This window comes from Pipra filicauda, unplaced genomic scaffold, assembly GCF_003945595.2.
Source record: "Pipra filicauda isolate LSUMZ 115617 unplaced genomic scaffold, ASM394559v2 scaffold57_size4234018_pilon, whole genome shotgun sequence".
Taxonomy (NCBI): domain Eukaryota; kingdom Metazoa; phylum Chordata; class Aves; order Passeriformes; family Pipridae; genus Pipra; species Pipra filicauda.
The window spans coordinates 3259316-3279583 of NW_024104731.1; the positions used below are offsets into that span (position 1 = coordinate 3259316).

General features: G+C 38.7%; 1 protein-coding gene across 4 annotated transcripts in view; it reads left to right on the forward strand.

Annotated features, from left to right (window-relative positions):
- Positions 1–20268, forward strand: part of OXR1 (oxidation resistance 1) — a 266597-nt gene that overhangs the window by 14867 nt on the left and 231462 nt on the right. For 3 of the 4 annotated variants that reach the window (XM_039387647.1, XM_039387648.1, XM_039387649.1), the window contains exon 1: positions 15618–15642. The exons of the other annotated variant lie outside the window; for it this stretch is intronic. In XM_039387647.1, coding sequence (XP_039243581.1) covers positions 15633–15642 — 10 coding nt within the window. In that variant the 5' untranslated portion in view covers positions 15618–15632. Of the gene's footprint in view, positions 1–15617; positions 15643–20268 lie in introns of those variants that run through there. 4 annotated transcript variants of the gene reach the window in all.

Here is a 20268-nt window from a genome sequence, read left to right on the forward strand (position 1 = left end):
AGGTTTAATTTTTCTTTTTAAATTGAGGTTTAGCTGTCAGATGAAGTATTATGTCACTCTTCCATATGCAACTGAAAGTTGGTAATTTAGTCAGCCTTTTGTGAGCAATTTTTTACAGTATTTAAAATTCCTGTCATATAACAGAGGATCAGTGTGAAGTATTTTTGGAGAGAATAGTTTCTTCTGCTGTTGCTAGATTAGTCTTGAGATCTTGTTTCTAATTAACAAAAAAAAAAAAAAAGCCCAGCAGCATCCTTTCAGATGGGGAAGAAAACTAGGGAAAAATGTAGGGTTGAGATAAGGCAAAAAGAGAAGTTCCTCAGCAGCATCTTGGATACAGTTCCATGAGTTGCAATTTTTCATTTCAGATTTTATTTTCCTTTGTAAACTATTTAGAAAAAAAAAAGAAAATAAAAGATAAGACTATTTTTGCAGAAAGAGTGATCTCTTCTAGCCTTTACCTGCATTTGGCTACTGCAAAATACAAAAGTGAGGTCATAGACATATAGCAGTGAATAAAAATATAATAGTGATAATAATAGCCTAATCACAGAGAAAATCTGATACCCAGTAGACTTGGTGAGTGACTTGCCCTCTTTCCGCACAGTCTCGTGGGAGATGATACAGTGTGCTTCTGCTGTACAATCTTCCTGTTTTCTAGAGTTTGCCTACCCCCTGCTGGGGGGTTTCCCTGCTGGGAAACTGTAATTTCTGGTAGGGACGTCTGCTAGCACACACCTCTGGGAGAAGGCATCAGTCCAGAGCATGCTTCTGCCACCATGGTTGCAGATTGCATGCAGGTACCATCACTTGCCCTCTGGGCCACTTTGCTCACCCTTAGTTAATCTTCCTAAACATATGTACCAATATTTCTGTTTTCTCTCCTATGTGTATTTGTGTGTTCATAAACCAGCATGACTTGAACAATGCTGGTTTATATTCTCTAACCCAGGACTAAGGGCATATAGTAATTAATATTTAGTTTATTAAAAGGCAAAATATGTAAACGAACATTTTTCTCAGGTTCTGTTTATGTAGAATACTGAGTGTTCATTTCTATCATCTTCTGCCCCCTTAATTTAATCTTAGTGAAAAGAAGGATGTCAGCTCTATAAACCATATTTAGAGCTGTGAAAAATAGCATTCACTGCAAAATGGGATTCCTGATGGAAGCAAATATGCTCCCAAACATATTTGGGAGCATATAGTTCTGCTTCCCAAAAGGACAGGCCCATTTTAATACCCTGTGGTAGGGTGACAGACAGGGCAATCCAGGCAATCTGCTTGTCTCACTGTAATTTGCTACATATACTTAGTCCTGAGCCACTTAAAATGAAAAACACCATAAACCCCCATAAGTGGGGCATGTGCCCCGCTAAATTTAAGCATTTAAACATGGGGGTTCTGTTCATTCATTGCTGGCCAAAGAGTTTTTAATTCTGGTTTGCATACAGACGTGTACTGAAGGTTTAAGTTACTGACAAAATATAATAACTATTTTTTCAACCTTTGGAAATCCATTTTGCCAGCAGATGAGACTGCAGTTGATATACCTGGATAGGCAAGTTGTGATTCCTGTATAGTTTGTTTGGCAATATTGTACACATTCTACTGTAAATTCAGGAAATAGGCAGCTCCTAATGAAGTTTAGTGTCAAAAACAGGGAGCCATTTGTATTCTTTGGGCATGAGGTTCTTTAGCTATGTCAGGATGATAAACAGAAACTCCATGTTAATCTTAGTAAGGAGCTTTCAGGATCGCAAGTTGGCAGATCCGTAATCTGACTGTTTGTAAACAGATACAGTTGTTGACCTTGTTCGTTGTGGATGTGCTTCATCACTATAGCTTTAGAAAAGCATAATACATTTCCCCCATTACCTAAATTGCACAAATAAAAATGGAAGCCAGATCCTTCTGCCACACATTTCTCAAATAACTGCATTACCTCGTAACTGAGGAACTGATGTTGTTTTCATGTTCTTATGCAATGCATTTAATCCTCAGTGATCGGCATCCTTTAAGAATTAGAGCATCCAGTTTTTCACTTCCATTATTTTTATGGGCACACAGTACCCACACACTTGTGCTGCTTAGAAACCACTGTGCGAAATAAATTGATTAATAACAAGCTGTATTTAAGGGTTCCCCTGCTGGGCCTGTTGTCTTTCTATTACTTTTCTATTCTTGTTTTTATTATGCAAAATAAATTGTGTTCATCATGTAGCTGGCTAGGAAAAGATGAACACCAAACTCTTAAATTCTATCTCTTTAAAGTGCTAAATGTTAATTGGGTTTCTCAGTAGAAACTGTCTTGAGAGGCAATATGACTATAGTATAATTGCATGAAAGCAAAACATCTGCAAGACTGAAGCAGCATCATGTAGGTTTGTTTTCTAATAAGGTACTTGAAAGAAATTAAAATGATTAATATTTTTACATGCCACAGCAGTATTTTTGATCCAGTGGTTCGTATCTTCTGTTTCTCACTCAGAAAGCACCAAACAGTATTTGCTAGTGGGAATATCAGAGACCTCTCATCCTTGGAAGTTTGCTTGCACAGCTTTTTCCTTTTGAGATTAGACTGACCCAAAAGGTGTCAGGTTGTGTAATACTGTTGTGATTTTATCAAGAAAATAGGACCAGATTTCACAAACTACATCTTTTTGCATTTTCCTAAACCTACTTAATGCCCTGTCAATCCTATCTGTTCTTGTGTCAACGGTGCTTCTGTTCGGCAGTGTGGTGATCATATTCCTGTTGCATTTTGGATAGGAAGTTGGGTGCCTGGAGGGCTTTTCATATTGCATGTCCATTCGGGATACCAGCACTTGATCCATGTATCCTAGCTGCAGAGTGAGAGTGTAATGGGGACTGTGGATTTAACTACTGCTCTGTAACAACTCATTTTCCTTTTACAAGACCTTTTTACCTCATGAATTAAAAAGGTCAAATCCAGAAATAAATAGTGAGACAGTGTGCATTATTCAGAAGTGCTAGCTGCAGCCAATTTCCACCACTAATAGAGAAGTAATCCATTTACTCTTGCTTCTTTTTTTAAACTGAAAGTATACCTGAAGCTGACCAAACAGCAGATGGCTAGGTAACATCTTTCTTTGAAGAGCTTTTAATTGATTTTATATTCATTGATTCGTGAAGTCTCCCAAAGTCTTGCAGGAGCTGCTGTATTTCTTTACATTTAATGGACTCCTGCATCTTCTCAAAGAAAAAGAGTAGGCCCTGATACTGGAGAGCATTTCACCACTGCGAAGGTGGCGTGCAGCACATCATGTCCTGGCACATTGCTTCTTGCAATTAGTGGGCAGATACTCTGGAAAGCATAATGAGCAGCTCTATAGGAGACTGAAGCATCTGTCTCTCACCTACTTGCTGTCTGCGCTTCATGTGCCTCACACCCCTGACTTCAGTGTAGCCTTGCATCACTAGTAAAGCTGACTTGGACTTCTGGATGTGAAGCCATCAGACAAGGTATTTTGGATCTTGCCTTCAGGTGTTTTAGTCCTTCACTGACTGCGTGGTAGAATGCCAACTGCTGGTGTTTTAATTCACTCTAAATAACAACTGAGTTCATTGAAGTGAGTAGAACTACTTAAATAATTAGGAGCAAATCTGTAAACTGAGTTGCAAAATCTGATTCAAGGTAAGCTGAAAGAGATTTAAAGAGAAATAGAACAGCCGTCTTGCAAACCACTACCTTTTCACACACATGCATGTGTGTGCACGCATACATGTGTGCACAGCACCTTACTAATGTCTCTGATGGAAATTTGCAGTCAGTTGCAATTTGGCTTAGCATACTCTGCTGCTGCCCGATATTCATAGAAAGGCTTTGGATCATAGAATGATCTATTTTTCTGTAGAAAATTATTTGCTGTAAACCTTTTTGTTGTCTCTTTTTCTCAGCTAATTCTAATGACTATGACTGACTTTAATGGCTTTAAACTGAAAGAGAGTAAGTTTAGATTAGATATTAGGAAGAAATTCTTTACTGTGAGAGTGGTGAGTCATTAGAACAGGTTGTCCAGAGAAGTTGTGGATGCCCCATTGCTGGAAGTATCCAAGGCCAGGCTGAATGGGGCTCTGAGCAACCTGGTCTAGCAGAAAGTGTCCCTGCCCATGGCTGGGGGATTGGAATTAGATGGTCTTTAAAGTCCTTTCCAACCCAAACCATTTTATGGTTCTGTGACTTCAGTTCAGCTTCTCCAGCCATTTTAAGTAAGTAAAATAGAAAATCAATTACAGCAATGATTGATCTGCCTATCATATAGGGAACTAGGAAACAGTTTGCAGTATTAAAGACACTTGAGTGTTTCCTGGTTATATTCAGTTTCTGTTTTGGAAAAACAAGATGTCATAAATGGCAGAGTTAAGGAGGGAACTGCAGAAGAAAGATAAGTAAGTAATGACAAAATAAAAACCACAAAATGGAAAGTTATTTATTTTGGTTCCCTAAACATGGTAGAGAATGAAAAATGTTTACCAGTGTTCACAACTAAAAAGAGAACCAGGTCGTTCTGCCTTTCTTCCCTTCCACTGCCATTGTAAACAGTCACTCCTAACTGACTCTCTCAAACAGTTTTGTGTTTTTAGGCATTATCTTGCACGCCATCATGCTACTACATACTGCCTTCCCTACTGAGAAACTATTATAGCACGGTGGACAATAAAGGCTGCCTGCTGGGATGAATGTTGGCTACCCAAGGGCAATGACATCCTTCCTTACTTCACTTCTGAGTTGCTGACTGTGCCTCCCAGCAGACCTATATGAAAGAGCTTAAGAATAAATTGATCCTCAGTTTCGTTGCTTATCCTTACCTGGTGAAATAAATAATAAAAAAAAAATTTAAAAAAAGGAAGGGTGTTGCATTTTATTGTTTTGTACAAAGTAACCAACTAACAAAATCAGTTTTGTTAACAAGTAAAAGATGCAAGTTAGGACAAATGGCAGAAAAATGTTTGTTTAGTCTTCTCTACAGAGATTGATGATTTTATTTTTTATTTTTATTTTTTCCCAAGGCTTCAAAAATGTATTTCAACATCTGACTTGTGTATGGTTGCTCCAAGCTGCTCATACATAAGGCTGATCAAGACTTCTTATTGATCAGACTTTGATTTCTTCTCTAAGGCAAAATAAACCCGATAATGCTGCATTTATCTTCTTGTAGGAATATTCTTTTAATGTATTTAGATAATTGCAGCAGTAGTTTTATCAGTTCTGGAGGCATTTGGAATTTCAAAGTATTTCTAAGGGTCAGTTTGCTTCTATTGTAGTTGTCTGATGCTTGATTTTCATTTATTTTACATTTAACTTTTGGTTTGACTGGTGTCTTGAAAAGTTTGTGACACAAACCATAGCATTATGATTATAAAGATTTTGCAAAATTCCTCAGCTGTTGTTGTATTCTTTAGTTTTCAAATGCTGTTTTTAATTTATTTTTCTTTCAAAAAGAACACTGCTATGACATTGTCTATCTCAACAGAGGAAGGATCGATATGAGGGTGAAAAAAAAAGTCAGGGTCATTTCAGTTATCCTACAACAATAATTTCCTGATCTCTGGTGTTGACGTGCTATGTTTTTGTTACAAGAAAGCTACACTAGGCTTTTCCCTGTTTCCGTCTAATGGGCTGTTTCTAAATCTTTCAGATTCTACTATGCAACAGACATTTAATTCCTCAGGGTGCCAAGGCAAGCAGGATGGCCTATTTATTGCTTGTGTCTTTCTCGCAAAACCTGCCATTAAGTCTGACTTTATTGAAGTTGCAGGCTCTTACAGAGTAGTGACATGGACATGCATGCTGTTGTCCAAAAAGAAGATTCTAGTATCTAGAACCTGGGAAAAGGGATGCTTTCCAAAGATTCTTAAACAGCTCTAGTAAGTTTTGATTTAGCATAATGTGCCAAGAAAGAGATGAACGAACAGTCACTTGTGCACACTGAGTAATAGTCTCAACTTTTAAATTAGGTGTGCCAGGATTTGGAGCCTGCCTGCACATTGCCTGATATTCTGGCTTGCTAAAGACTATGGTATCTCTATAAATGGGATTTCCTGGGCTAAGCTCCCAGTGTGAGGGTTTTGCACTTTTTTTAGCAGATACTCTCAATGGAGTCCTTTGAAGCAGTTTCACCAGGTGAATGTGACCCACTCCAGGAGATTGTACCCCAAATTCTTTAGCTTGACCTGTATTCTTAAACAGTTGTAATCAGTTTCCCATATTACCCAAAATGCTTTTTCTGTTTGCAAAATCCTGTAACACCTACATTATCCTTCAAAAGAATTATTTTCAGTTGTTCTAGTAGCTGTCATTTACAGTCACAGGGATGTGCCAGAGCCAATAAATATAAGTGTCTTACCTCTTGTGATACTCCATCCCTAAAAATGTCCTAGAAAAAAGAAGTTACAGATCATATGTTTGAAGCTAGTTTGGCAGCCAGGGACCTAGTCTTTGTTACAGTTAGCTAATATCTGGGCACCTGTCTCCAAAACCCTGCAGAATAATCATCTGTGTTTGGCATATCTGGAATCCAGAGGGGCTGCCATCTGAGCTGGTGTGCTGATTGGGATTCATGAGCTCCCAGCACTTCAGGAAATGCAAGCCTGTGACTAATGTCTCCTACAAAAAAGTCCTAGCTTGACATAGTGGTTTAAGGTGCTTCTCAGGTATGCATCCAAGTATTTTGAAAGAATTTCAGTGGATTTGAGGCAAGAAAGAGCTTTCCAAAGAAAAACATTAAGTAAAATAGGTGCAATCTAAAGTTCATGGTTTCTTCTCCTGAGGACTTGTATTTCAGTGTTGATAATGTACTCTTCTGTCATAGTGAAGATTTTGAGAGCTAAACCAAAGATAAGCATGTAGTAATCTAGTTTTGCTACTTTGTTTCCTCATAGAAGTCCACTAATGACTTCCAGAAAACCAAACTCCAGTAGAATAATAATAATAGTAAAAAGAGGTGGGGAAAAAGGTGGTTGATTCTTGTGACATGGGGCAAGTGCAGTACTCACAGGTGGTGGTGTAACTCATGACTGTGAGCTATAGGCTGTTAAGTATTCTGCTAATCCATGTGTTAGATTTAACGAGTAAAAAAACATTCACCTAGTACTTTCTTGGAGATTTTACTCTATCCCTACAAAATAAAGTTTCTGAATCTCCAGCAGATCGCTGCACTTCCATCAGTTTACACAGTTGGGTGCCAGTGCATGTTTTGTTTCTTTCTACCTGTCCTACAGGCAGCATGCTGGTATGCAGCTTTGAACTTCAGATATGGTTGTTTGCATACCAAAGGAAAACCTTTGGTTGTGGAGAACCCTTGGTAGTTTCTACTGGACATCAAAATAATGACATGTAATGCAGAGAGGACTATGCATGCTTTTAGTAGTAACCTATAGATCTCATGATTGACCCTTCATTTTTCCCCCACTAATGCCATCCAAGAGATACTACCAAAACTTCCCAGACAGTTGAAATGAGTTGGGGATTTTTTTTTTGTGGTGTTTGGTTTTTTATTTTATTTGTTTGTTTGTGTTTCCCTTTCAATCAGACCATAAATCTTGTACTCTTGGCAAAAAGGTTTTTTTCTTCTTGCAGAGATTTGGTAAAGTATTATACCAGTAGCTGCCAAAAGACATCTCTCCAACTCTTGTATTTTGTCTTGGAAGAGGACCAATTTCCTTGTCAGATTTTGGCTAGTAAAATAACTACATGCAAAGTTCCTTCCCTGCTCTTTTTTAATTTCAGCAAATTATGGGGACTATTGAAATTAAACTAAAACTTCCTACAACATCTTTGCATTGATTAGACCTTTTATAATGTCTTTGTTGTGCTGCTATAAACCTCTTGCAGCAATAGGAATACCATAATGGGTGAATCGAGGAACCCTCATTTAAGCAGTAGACAGATGCAAGTGTTTATACTAAGATCTGTAATTCCCACATTTAACCTTCTGCTGGGAGAAGTTAGATACCATGCATAATTTTCTTGGAACATAGATTCAAATGTCAAATGTCAAAAATATCTTATTTTTTATTAATAAACTATTTGATATGAGTAACCTTATAGGCTGTTCATTCTAACAGTGTATATGGTCTGAAAGATGTTCTTCTATACTTAAAGGGATTGTGTTAATACTTAGCTTTAATTCATGGTGTCTAATCTGTTGTCTTGCTAATCATAAATTTAGCAAGTCCAAAGTGATGGACAAAGTGTGTCCAGGGGTGCATCAAATACAGCATGGCCAGCTGGGCAAAGGAAAGGATTATCCCATTGTGTTCAGTGTTGGTGTGGCCTCACCATTTAAGAAGGATGTGAAAGTCCTTGAATGTGGCCACAGGAGGGCAACACACCTGGTGAGGGGGCCTGGAATGCATGTCCTGTGAGGAGTGGCTGAGGACTTTGGGGCTTGTCTAGTTTAGAGAAAAGGAGGTTGAAGGGCAACTTCATTGTGCTCTACATCTTCCTGAGGAGGGGAAGGGGAGAGGGACATGCTGAGCTCTTCTCCCTGTTATCCAGTGGCTGGATATGTGGGAATGGTTCAAAGCTGCACCAAGGGAAGTTCAGACTGGGCATTAGGAAGCATTTCTTAACTGAGAGGGTGGTCAAACACTGGAACAGGCTTCCTGGAGAGGTGGTTGACGCCCAAAACCTGTCAGTGTTTTAGAGGCATGTGGGCAATGCCCTCAGTAACATGCTTTAACTTTTGTTCAGTCCTGCATTGATCAGGCAGTTGGACTAGATGATCACTGCAGGTCCCTGCCAACTGAACTATTCTATTCTGAAATATTTTCTGACTTGTTATTCACATTGTTGTGGTTTAACCCCAGTTATCAACCAAGCCCCACGCAGCCCCTCACTCACTGCTCCCCTGGTGAGATGGAGGAGAGAATTGGAAGAGTAAAAGCAAGGAAACTCATGGGTTGAGATAAACAGTTTAATAGCTAAGGTAAATGCCACATGTGCAAGCAAAGCAAAAGAAGACATTCATTCCCCACTTCCCATGGGCACACAGGTGTTCAGCCATCCCCATGAAGCAGGGCTCCGTGACATGTGACGGTGACTTGGGAAGACAAATGCTATCATTCTGAATGTCCCTTCCCATTCCTCCCTCTTCCCCCAGCTTTATATGCTGACCATGATGCCATATGTGGGATATCCCTTGGGGCAGTTGGGGTCAGCTGTCCTAGCTGTGTCCCCTCCCAGCTCCTTGTGCCTCCTCTCTAATGGGGTAGGGCAAAAAGCAGGAAAGGCCTGGATACTGTGTAAGCTCAGCAATAAGGAGAACATCCCTGAATTATCAACACGGTTTTCTGCATAGAGCTAAAACACAACCCCATACCAGCTATGAAGAAAATTGACATTATCCCAGCCAAAAGCAGCACAAACAAACTTTAGGAGTTCTGTTCTCCCATCTTTATAAGCTACAGACATGTTTTTTTGTAACCTTCTTGGTTAACTGTGAGAGAAATGAGAAGATTCACTGGGACACATGGACGTGTGTTACTGTTTTTGTGACTCTGTGAGTCAGACCCTGTCTGTGATGAAAAAAATGGGATGAATGCACACAAATAATGAAGTGAACTGTGCAGTGCATGGCTGGACAGTTGGGGGAGGTGACAGTCCTCCTCCACTTTGCAATGGTGTAGCCTCCCTTTGAGTACTGTGTGCTGTTTTGTGTGCCACAATATAAGAAGAATATGAGAGTTTTGAAGATGGTCAAGAATCAAGAAGGAAAGCCATATAAGGAGCAACTGAGGTCACTTGGCTTTTTCAGCCTGAAAAAGAGGAGACTGAGGGCAGGGCGGTGGAGGAAGTAAACTGAAGGCTGGAAGAGTTAAGAGACAAAAGGAGATGTCAAGAAAATATACAGGAACATCTTCCAGTCTAGGTGATTTTCAGAGCTTACCTGAAGCTGTAAGAGATGGGAAAATCATTTCAATCTTTTATTCTCTAGCTTGGTTTGTTCTTACCAGCTCTTGGCCTGAGGGCAATAAAGGTTAACAGCAGTGCAGTATTTCCTGTAGTTCTGTATGACAGTGAGCACAGTGATGGTGGTAAAACATGCTGCATTCAGATTACCTGTTCTAGCTTTAATGTCAAAGATATTTTGGCCCCAAACATAATTGATGGACTAGGTATTTCATTATTTTTATTTATTAGTCAAACCTTAAGTCATATGAACTTAATGGTTTTCACACTAAAAGATATAGAAAGCTGGCTGAAGCAATCACAGAACACATTAATGAATTCTTTGTGAGAAGTATATTATATTGCTGAGTTCCCTGAATTCACAAAATATGAGACAGGGAATAATTAGCTGTGTAGGAACATTGGGGAAAAAGCCTAAGGTACGAGTAGCAAGCTGAATGTTAGCTACTGATGTAGACTGATGAGGAAGAAAAAAAGAACATATCAAACTGGAATGTAGAACCAGTGTTGCCATATGCAAGATAACAAATAATTCCTGTTTTACTCAGTCTGCATTGAATACGTTCTCCAGTTTTGGGCACCCATGGTTTAAAACATAAAGATCAGAAATCTAGAAAACATCTAGGGAAAAAAAATTGAATTCTAGATTGATGTTTGACCTAAAAAAGAGACACGCTGGGGAGACATGGGAAAATCACTGAAATATGTGAAGTGCATTTGTGAGAAAGAGGGTCAAGAATTTTTCTCTGTGTCTGCTGGGAAAATAACAAATAATCAGCTGGAGTTGTGGCAGGAGTTGTGGAGTTGTTTTCAGGAACAAATATCTAATGTTTACAATAGAAAGCTATATTTCAGGTTGTACAATCTCAATCCTTTGAGGTTTTTAAGAACAGGTTATAGTTAGGCCAATATATATTAGAAATGGCTTAAATGCATCATAGTTTGCTTTGAGGAAAGATTAAAAAATAAGTAGTCTCTTTAGCTCTCTTCTATATTCACTAAATTTCTGACCCCCCTGTGACCCATTGATTCTTTGTTCCACCTGTCTACCAAACAGAACCTTAACATAGCTGAGCATTTCTTTGTCTGATTTGAGTTTTGGGGTAATCCTCTCTTTTTCTCTTTAGTTTTTACTGACTTTGTAAAACAAAAATGTGTCCTCTAATGGTGTCTTCTGTGAAAGTGAATTTTTTAACTTCTGCTTGGGAAGAAAAATAGTAGGACTTGGTCTGTGCATCCTTAGGAGTGGGAAGTTAGAACTGGCTGCAGCCAGGATTCTTCAGAATAGGAGTGGGGGAGAGAAAGTAATGAAGAATCACCTTTAGGGGCCACAGTCATGTATGAGCCTTTTCTGTTATGACAAATACACCTTAGCTACTGTTGTGCTTGGTGGGGTGAAAGCTGCATAGTGCCAAGATTTGGACTACTTTAGTTATTTACCAAACTGGAAGTATAACTTTTGATCTAAAAAACCTATTCACTAATTCTTACAGATCTGGCCCAAAATTTTGGTTTGAGAGTGGCACAGTCTATAGGCAGCAGTACTCTTGGATCCAGTTCCAGCTGAGAACTTCACAGTATATATAGTCAGCTTTCTTCTTGAAAAGGAGCAGAAGTAGAAAGCAGCAAAAATGGATATATATATAAATTGTGAAAGGAAAATAAGGTACTGTAAATATTGTATATTGTAATTTCTGTATTTGTGGCTTTCAAAAGAGAGGACAAAAACCATTAATGTCATTAAATGAATGGCAGTGGGACCTCCACAGTGATTATGAATGAAAGGAATATTTTGCTGTTGATAACACAGGAGTAAATAGATAGACTTGACAGCTGATTAGGGGAGACTTTTAGTAAGTGAACTGAGAAGAGCTTTTTTAATACAGTTAGGAAAATCTGCATCATCATATCTTGAGATATAGTCATCAAACAGCTAATGACTAAGCACAAATATACTTCACATTGTATTGAATAAATGTCACTCTCTTTTTATTTTCTTCCTTTTGAATAACACAGGCTATATTAAGTGAAAGTGCTTGAGTGCCTCTTCAATAAGAAATAGATATATTGAAATCACTGTTTTACATCATTCTGTACAGTTAAGTGACCTCTTTAATTTAGATATAAATTATCACTGGAGCTGTAGTTAAAGTAAAAGCCATTATCATAGCATTAGATTAAAAGTCAAAATTTGAAAAACAGAGTCCATATATTCTTAGGATGAATCTGCTACTGTTGCTGTGTCTAGCATCTGTAATCAGGTACAAAAAAACACCTGTTATGCCTCTTTTTATGATGATAGCTAATAAACTCGTGCTTGACATATTTGGCTTTATCTGTCCAAGTTATACTCACTCTACTCCTGTTTGAATTAGGTCAGATAACTACAGCCAAAGCTCATCGCTATTTCTCCATCCTCCAAAGGTTTCTACCTTTGTCTGGCTGACTAGAGACTTGGGTCTGTATTTTTCTGTTCCGTACTATTGATCACGTTTAGCTGCCATTATTTTATTCTGAGGAGAGATGGCTTTTATCTGTTAAAAATACAAAGCTTGCGAAATACTGAACTTAGGTTACAGTACCACTACATTTGGTAATAGTGCAAAAGTGTACAGGAAAGAGAGCAATTCATCAGCTTTGGTCCCAGGAATTGTTTTATCTCTACATCTTTATTTATGTGGAATGAATTACGATCCCTGCAGTCCTCCCTCTGCTGCTGTAAATTATATAACTGTTATATTTTGTCTGCAGCATTAACAAATGATATATAGAAATCTGGTTCGCAGTATCTCAGATTGGCTTGTAATCAGATGGAAATAGGACTGGGTTTGTACGGCGAAGATTTGATAGTGGGGAAGCTGCAGGGGTGAGTTCTCTGAGAAGACGTCAGGAGCCATCCCAGTGGCTCACAGAGCTAGTTCCAGATGTTCCAAGGTGGACCCGCTGCTGCTCAAAGCTGAGCCCATCAGTGATGTGGTGGGGCACCACATATAACAATTATGAGAAAGGGTAAACAAAGCTGTGCGGCAGCTGTGGGAGAGGAGTGAGAGGTGAAAAAAGAGAAAGAAAGGAACAACTCTGCAGACACTAAAATCAGTGAAGAAGGTGGGGGAGGAGGTGGTCCAGGTGAGAGCAGAGATTCCTTGCAGGCTGTGGAGAAGACCAGAGGGAAGCAAATTGTCCTCCTTTGGTGCATGGGGACCACGATGGAGCAGATATCGACCCTGCAGCCAGTGGAGCAGCCCATGCTACAGCAGATGTGTGAGTTCTGAAGGAGACTGCAGCCCATAGGGAGCCCATGGAGAGGAGACCATGCTGGAGAAGGTCTTCTGGCAGGACCTGTGACCTGCAGGGGATTCATGCTGGAGCAGTCCATTCCTGAAGGACTGCACCCTGTGGAAAGGACCCACATTGAAGCAGTCCTGGAAGAACTGCAGCCCATCGGAAGGATCCATGTTGGAGCAGTTCATGAAGGCCTGGATCCTGTGGGAGGAACCCCATGCTGGAGCAGGAGTGGTGGAGACAAAGCATTATGGGGTGACCCCAACCTCTATTCCTCATCCCTCTATGCTGCTTGAGAGGGGAGATGGAAGCCAGGAGTGAAACTGAGCCTGGGAAGTATGGAGGAATGGTAGATACTTCATCAGGCTTTATAAATCTTTGTAAACAAAGAAAAATAAAGAAAACCTGATCAGTCCTGGCTACTCTCTCTGAGTCTTCTCTGTATGCATGCTGTTCTCTGTTCATAGGCACATCCGCTGCTTAATTAATAATAAATTATTGATAGTCCAGCAATTGTGCCTAGAGAAGGACAAGCAATTTTTAGCAGTCTTTTTTTCCCCCCATGTTAGGTTTCCAAAGAACTTAGATTTTAAGGTGATCTAAGGGATGTAAAGGAATGTCCCTTTATCCTGAAACCATAGGAAAAGAAGCTGTGTGCGCTGCAGTAAAGGTGAAGGAGGGCAAAATACCCCAGGCAAATGGTTGTTTGTTTTTTTCTGTCTCATTTAAAAATCAATACATTTCTTTAGCATGCTCACAGAGAGCATGAGAGGAAATTTTTTCTCTCCTATTGCAATAGTTAGGGTTTGTCTTGAATTGCCTACAGGCAGAAGTGGATGATCTAACAGGGAATGAGCGATAAAGCACAGCTACATCTCTGCATTGAATATACTATGTGGATTCTGTGGCAGAAGCTACACTTAGTTATGACATCAGAAGATACATATATGGTATTTTAAAATGTAGGAAAGGAAAAGAAGTAAAAGAAAGAAAATGAAAATGAAGTATATTTTGAGGCATTGTGATATTATTTTAAAGAATAAAAGATGAGGCTTTAAGAACAAGGGATGAGACAAGAATTATCAGTGGAGGTCACGTGAGCTGTCACTGGGATGAGGAGGCAAATTCATAATTCTTTGTTGTTGTTTTAAAACCAGAAATATTTAACCTCATTTTGGAATAAGAAAACATCTGTCATGGAAACTGTATGATTCAAATGAAAAGCATACAGCAATAATAATGTAATTAACTTGTAAAGAAAAAACTAGAAGTGTAAGAAGATTAAATTAACAGGATTGCAAATGTAATCATAACAGATAATAGTATCAAATCTTTAGCAACTATGTGGTTGCTGTAAAAGTCTGCTGATAGATGAAATAATCATCATAATCAAATATATGAAGTTAACTTCTATATTTCTAAAATCCTTTCCCTTCAGATATCAGAAAAAAAATATTAATGAAAAAATAAAAGGTTAATACTTCTGAATGACCATAATGTTGGCTGCCCTCATGATTTGCATTAGTAAAATAAATTGTTTATTAAACTGTTGATACTGAACTGACCTTTGATCAACAACAGGTGGCAGTCAGGCTTATTTCACTGCATAAGAATTGCTGTTAAGGATTTCATTTACATTTCAGATAAATCAGTCTTTACATTAGTAACTACATTTCAGCTCTTTTATTTTTCTTTATCATTTATTTTCTTAAGAATTCACTAATTAGTTAGCTCCAAGAGCTGCCAAACTAAACCTTTAATTGCTTATTTGAATTGTAAAGTGTACTTCCTTCAAGAGTTAGGGTAATTAAACAAAACAAATCAAAAAAAATCAAGCTCAACTATATAGACGATAAATGTAATTTTTGTTTCATAAAGGTTTGGAGAAATTATTTCTTCTAATTTTGGCATAGTTGCACAATATACTAAAAAAGCTGAAATAAGTGATCTGAGGCAGAGTTTGATAGAGCTTAAGGCCAGAGGTAATCAATCTCACTGTATCCACAGGCCATTACATTTCTTCTACATTAACATACAGGTTAATCCTGTATGATCCCCTTAACTAGACATAGCTTGAGTTTTTTGAAGCACAGCTTTTGGGAAGATATTGTGATCCTACATCAGTATCCTATTATACTGCAAAGGACTACTTGCTGTAAAACCATCTCACATTGCTCTGTGCCTTAAGTTTTTTTACAGTGCTATGTAAATTAAAAATTCAGGTGACATTTTCCTGCTTTCCCTGTTTCTGTGTATCCGTGTATCACTCAGCTCCTTTTCTCTGTAGTTCAGACCATTAAATTAAAACAGTTTCTGCAGTTCCCCAAGTACGGAAGAGGACAGACATCTACAGGAGAAGGCCACTGTTTTCAAGTCAGAGGGCAGAAGAAAAGCACTGACCTACCTACCAAACATGTTCTGCTGTAGGTGATCTTATCCTTTTCTTCTGAGTTGTTTTTTTTTTTTAACTTTTGGTATCTCAAAGAGTGTTGAGAAGTTTATCAGAAGTTTTTTTTCCTAAGCTTCAGCAAATCACTTTTAATCACAATAACTTTTAATAAGGTATGGTATTTCAATAAGGTATGCTATAGCACTGAGACACACTGAATACCAAGATTACATGTTTTTCTCTCTGATGGTATTCAGTAGAATTACTCAAATATACGAAATTACAGTTTAGCTACATAAAGGTAATTTGGTTTAGTGGGTGATCTAGCTGAGAACAGGGAAGTGTTTGAGTAGTATTGCAATCTTTTGGAGGGGCATGTCAATACAGAGGCCTTTGGGATGTAAGTATGAAGAATTTAGAACAATATATTTGTTAAAGATTGGATGGGCATTTCACGACACACTTGTGAAGTTGGAATAATATTTAAGAATCTTAGGTTCTTTTACATTACTAGTAATGTGTTGGTTTTGTTGGTTTTTTTAAGTTATGATTAGTGAAGTACAACAGTGACTTATTTTGGTAAATGGAGAAATTTTGTTTCAACTGAGTGATTGCTTTGCAGCGAGGACAGAATTAAGAATATTTCTAGTTAACTTCATGCTTTACTTGTCTGGTGATTTGTTTCACAGCAGTCTTTTTCCAGAGATAGTCTGAATTAACTGACTGCTGAGTCTCTCTTAGATTTCTCCTTTACATTTTATTGCAAGCATGACACTTACATCAAAAGTTAGCACATATTTTCTTTAATGTGGCAGTATATCAAAGAATTCCTGAAGTGCAAAAATTGTTTCATTCCCATTAGCTCTCATTGTCACTTCATCATACTGTATCTTATGTAAGCATGGCCATGTTTGTTTTTAGTTGCCTAAGTACTGAACTAGAGTTCTCTCTCTCCTTTCTAATTTTACACTTTATTTCTTCACTTGTTTTCTTCTGCAAAATGAAATCTTTGAAACAGTGATGCTGCTAATAAACTTCTTACATATTCCATGTGTCCCCAGTGATATGAGCGCTGAAGTCATGTGCTTTCCATTCTTTAGGTTATTTCTTTTGAACTGGTAAAATTCTACATATACATCTTTTAATTTCAAAGGTAAAAATTCTCAAAATCTTTGGCTTCTGTTGTTGTATTGTGATTCAGTGTTTCCCATTGCCTGTGGACAATATTATGCTCTGCTCTTAATTTTCAAGGCTTACTGGGCATAGTAGTGTTTCAGTTTTCAGATTTTTTCTCATCTGCTTATTGCCCCCTCCTGGATTTCAATATTTTTAAATTCAACTAAGTCAGGTTTACAGTTGGATATATGTAGTTCCTGTTTGCTGCTCTTGGTCCTCATCTGTAAATATACTGAATCTACCTCTTCTGAGAGGAACTTAATGTAACTGTTTTTGTAACCTTTCAGAACAGAAATTTTAAAGTGTTTTCTTCTTGGTATTTCCTTAAAGCAGAAAATAATCTTTTATCCTGTTGTTGCACCAGCATTATATTTTAATTACCCCAGCTTCAACCATCATTTCACATCCCTTTCCATTTTTTAATTTCTTTATACATACACTTATAGGATCTTGGGATAACTCGAGTTGGAGGGGACCTCAGAAGGACTCTAGTCCATCCTCCTGCTCAGAGCATGGTCAGCTGTGAGATCAGTCCTGGTTGTTCAGAGCTTTATTTAGATGGGGTTTAAGAAATTCCAGTGGGCAATGCTGCACAACCTCTCTGGGCAATATGGTCAGTGCTCAGCTGAACTCTCTCCAGTTCATCGGTGTCCTCGCATCAAGGGCAGGCTGCAGAACTGGATGCAGTATTTCAGGAAGAGTTTGATGATTTTTCAATAAAGCAGTATGATCCCTTCTCTCTGTCTGCTGGCCATACTCCTGCTAATAAAGTCTGGAATGCTGTTCACTATCTCTGTGCCAGGACACTCTGCCGACTCATGCTCAACTTGCTGCCCTTCCAGCCAGGCAGTGCCCAGCCTGTGCCATTGCAAGTGTTTTTCCCTTCCTAAGTACAGGACTTTGCATCTGTCTGTCCATGCTGAATTTCATGAGGTCCCTGTCAGCTTGTGTCTCCAATCTGTCCAACCCTCCCTGGGTGCCCTTAAGCATATCAACTGGTCTCCCCTAATATGGTCCCATCTGCAAACTGGATGACAGTGCATTCCGTTGCTTCCTGCAGGTCATTGATAAATATCTTATTTTGTAATTCTGTATGAACACTTTTTGCCATACTTTTCACTATAATAGAGTTATAGTTAAGAGAAAATATTTTTATTCTTGATACTTGTGCTCAGATTTGCATGGGTTTGAGCAGTCAGTGTGAATCTCAGTTATTTATGCTTAAGTATATCTGGTGCAAATGAAAATGTTCTCTGAGTTTTTGTGCCAGTTTTAATGACATCTTTAAGATATCATTTTAGAAATCGCTATTGCTTCTGATTTCACTTTGGAAGTTGTAGAACTTTGTCTGCAAGCAGATAGATGCTTTGTCGCATCTGCTTCAGTGCAAAATGACCCTTTTTACTTAATCAGCCTTTCTTAGCAGTGTAATGCAACTGTTTGCAAGAAAGTAAGGATGGTTCTCCCAGACTGTTATGCCACTTTGTCCTGAGGACAGTACCTTCCATCGGAGAGGCAGTGGGTTCAGCTGAAAGGCAGCAGCTGACACAGTTGCCTTTGCTAAGCCAGTGAAATGCTATGGGAAACATTTTTATGCAACACCAGAAACTCTATACAAAGGAAAAAAGGTCCAAAGTCCAAATAAATGTCTCATTTAATATATTTGTTGACTGTATCAGTCTTTTTTTTTCCCCTGAAAGAATATAGTTGTGCCTAGAGGGAATGGAAGGTGATAATGCCAGCAAAGTTTCTGCTGAGATCAGTAGCAGTGTGGGGTTAATGGTTGAACTTGATCTTAAAGGTTTTTTCCAACCTAAATTCATCTGTGATTCTCTGACTCTGTATCCAATGCCTTGCTCTTCCTATTTCTGCACCAGTCACCTTCAAGGGAAGTTGCTTCAACTACTCATCAATTTTATACCTGTTGTCCTGTTTTCTGAGAAACTGCAGTACCTTATGTCATCCCTAAAATTATTATTTATATCCAAAAAGAGATAGGAAGCACTAAAGCCATTCAGAGTTCTTACAAACATAAAACCAGTCATACCTACTAATTTTAGATGCTTGTGAATGGTGCTTTTGAGTGGAAATGGAGACGATCATCAGTTGATCGAATAAACTGGGATTAAAATTTTTAGTGTCCAAGTTCCACTAATGCTTTTGTGATCATAAGTGACTGTGTAATTTTCAAATACGGGAGCTGGGCTTCCAGGTCACAACCTAAATACTTATGTAAATTCTGAAAACCTTGCTATTTCTAAAAGAAAAGGAATGCCTGACTCAGGTACCCATTTATGCTCCACATTGTATAATCAGCTGTCTGGATGGCTTAAGATACTTAATGTGTGCGTTGGGGCAGAGGTTGAGTTGCAGTCCTTAATCTCATCCATGTTCCATCTCTGAGCTGCATATCTGACAGTGTAGGCATAGCTTAGACACGCAGGGAATGTGTATGCCCCAAATCCATTGATTTTCAATTGTAGTGGACACTTGGTTTACTTAAAGCCTTTAGAAATTCCCAATCAAGACAGCTAACTTGAAGCATGCATTTGTTATGCTCGCAAAGTAGAGGGACTGATGTTACTGAGTGGCAGGGAGAATAATTGCATGGGAAGGAAAATGTACTTCAGGCTGATGATATTTGTGCTGCTTGCCCAGCTGCAAGGCTGTGATTCTGGAACAAGAGGGCATGGAAAGGAAGAGGGAGGTTCCCTTTGATTCTTTGCAGCTGTACAAGTTAAGGAGACACACTGAAACCAAAAAAAACCCTACACAAAACAGAAAAGAAAGTGCTTTAAGAGCAGCTGTTAAATTGAGACAAAAATGTCATTGCCCAAACCCATAATGAAATATAGTGCTGTGAAAATATCACTTCCTCGCCTGCAAGTAACAAGACATTTTATCTTGTGTCATTTGATATGATCTGACATGGAGATGTGAAGTCCCCTTGAGCATCTTACGAATTTAGGAGGGAATTTATAGACAAAAATCTGCCTGTCAGTCAAGATCATGTAATCACAGCTTGTTCCCGGTGAACAAAACATTTGTGTTTAGATAGCACATTTACATTTAAAAATCAACAAAACTGGGATAGAATGTTTGAATTTGTAAGCTATATATTTTTGCTTTAAATTGAACATTTGAGATTAGGGCAGAAATGTTTCATTAGCATCAATATTACATTTTGTGGGGGCAGTGGGAGTATGAACTGACATTCATAAGGGGAGTGAACCAAAAACGGAAGCCGCTGCAGTCTTGTGGGAAGGGACGTGGTGGGAGAAGCTGGAGGGGCTGCTGCCTGCCTGCACTTTTCCAGTTGATACTTAGCTGCTCCTTAGGCAGTGAAGGGCCAGAGTGCTGTGAACAGGCTTGCAAAAGGGACTTGATTCGTGGGGCTGGGAGCATGCAGAGCACCCAGAGCACTGCCTGGACTGTCGTCATAGTTGCTCTTCCCAGTTTGTGCAGCATTTTTAGTCTCTGCTTC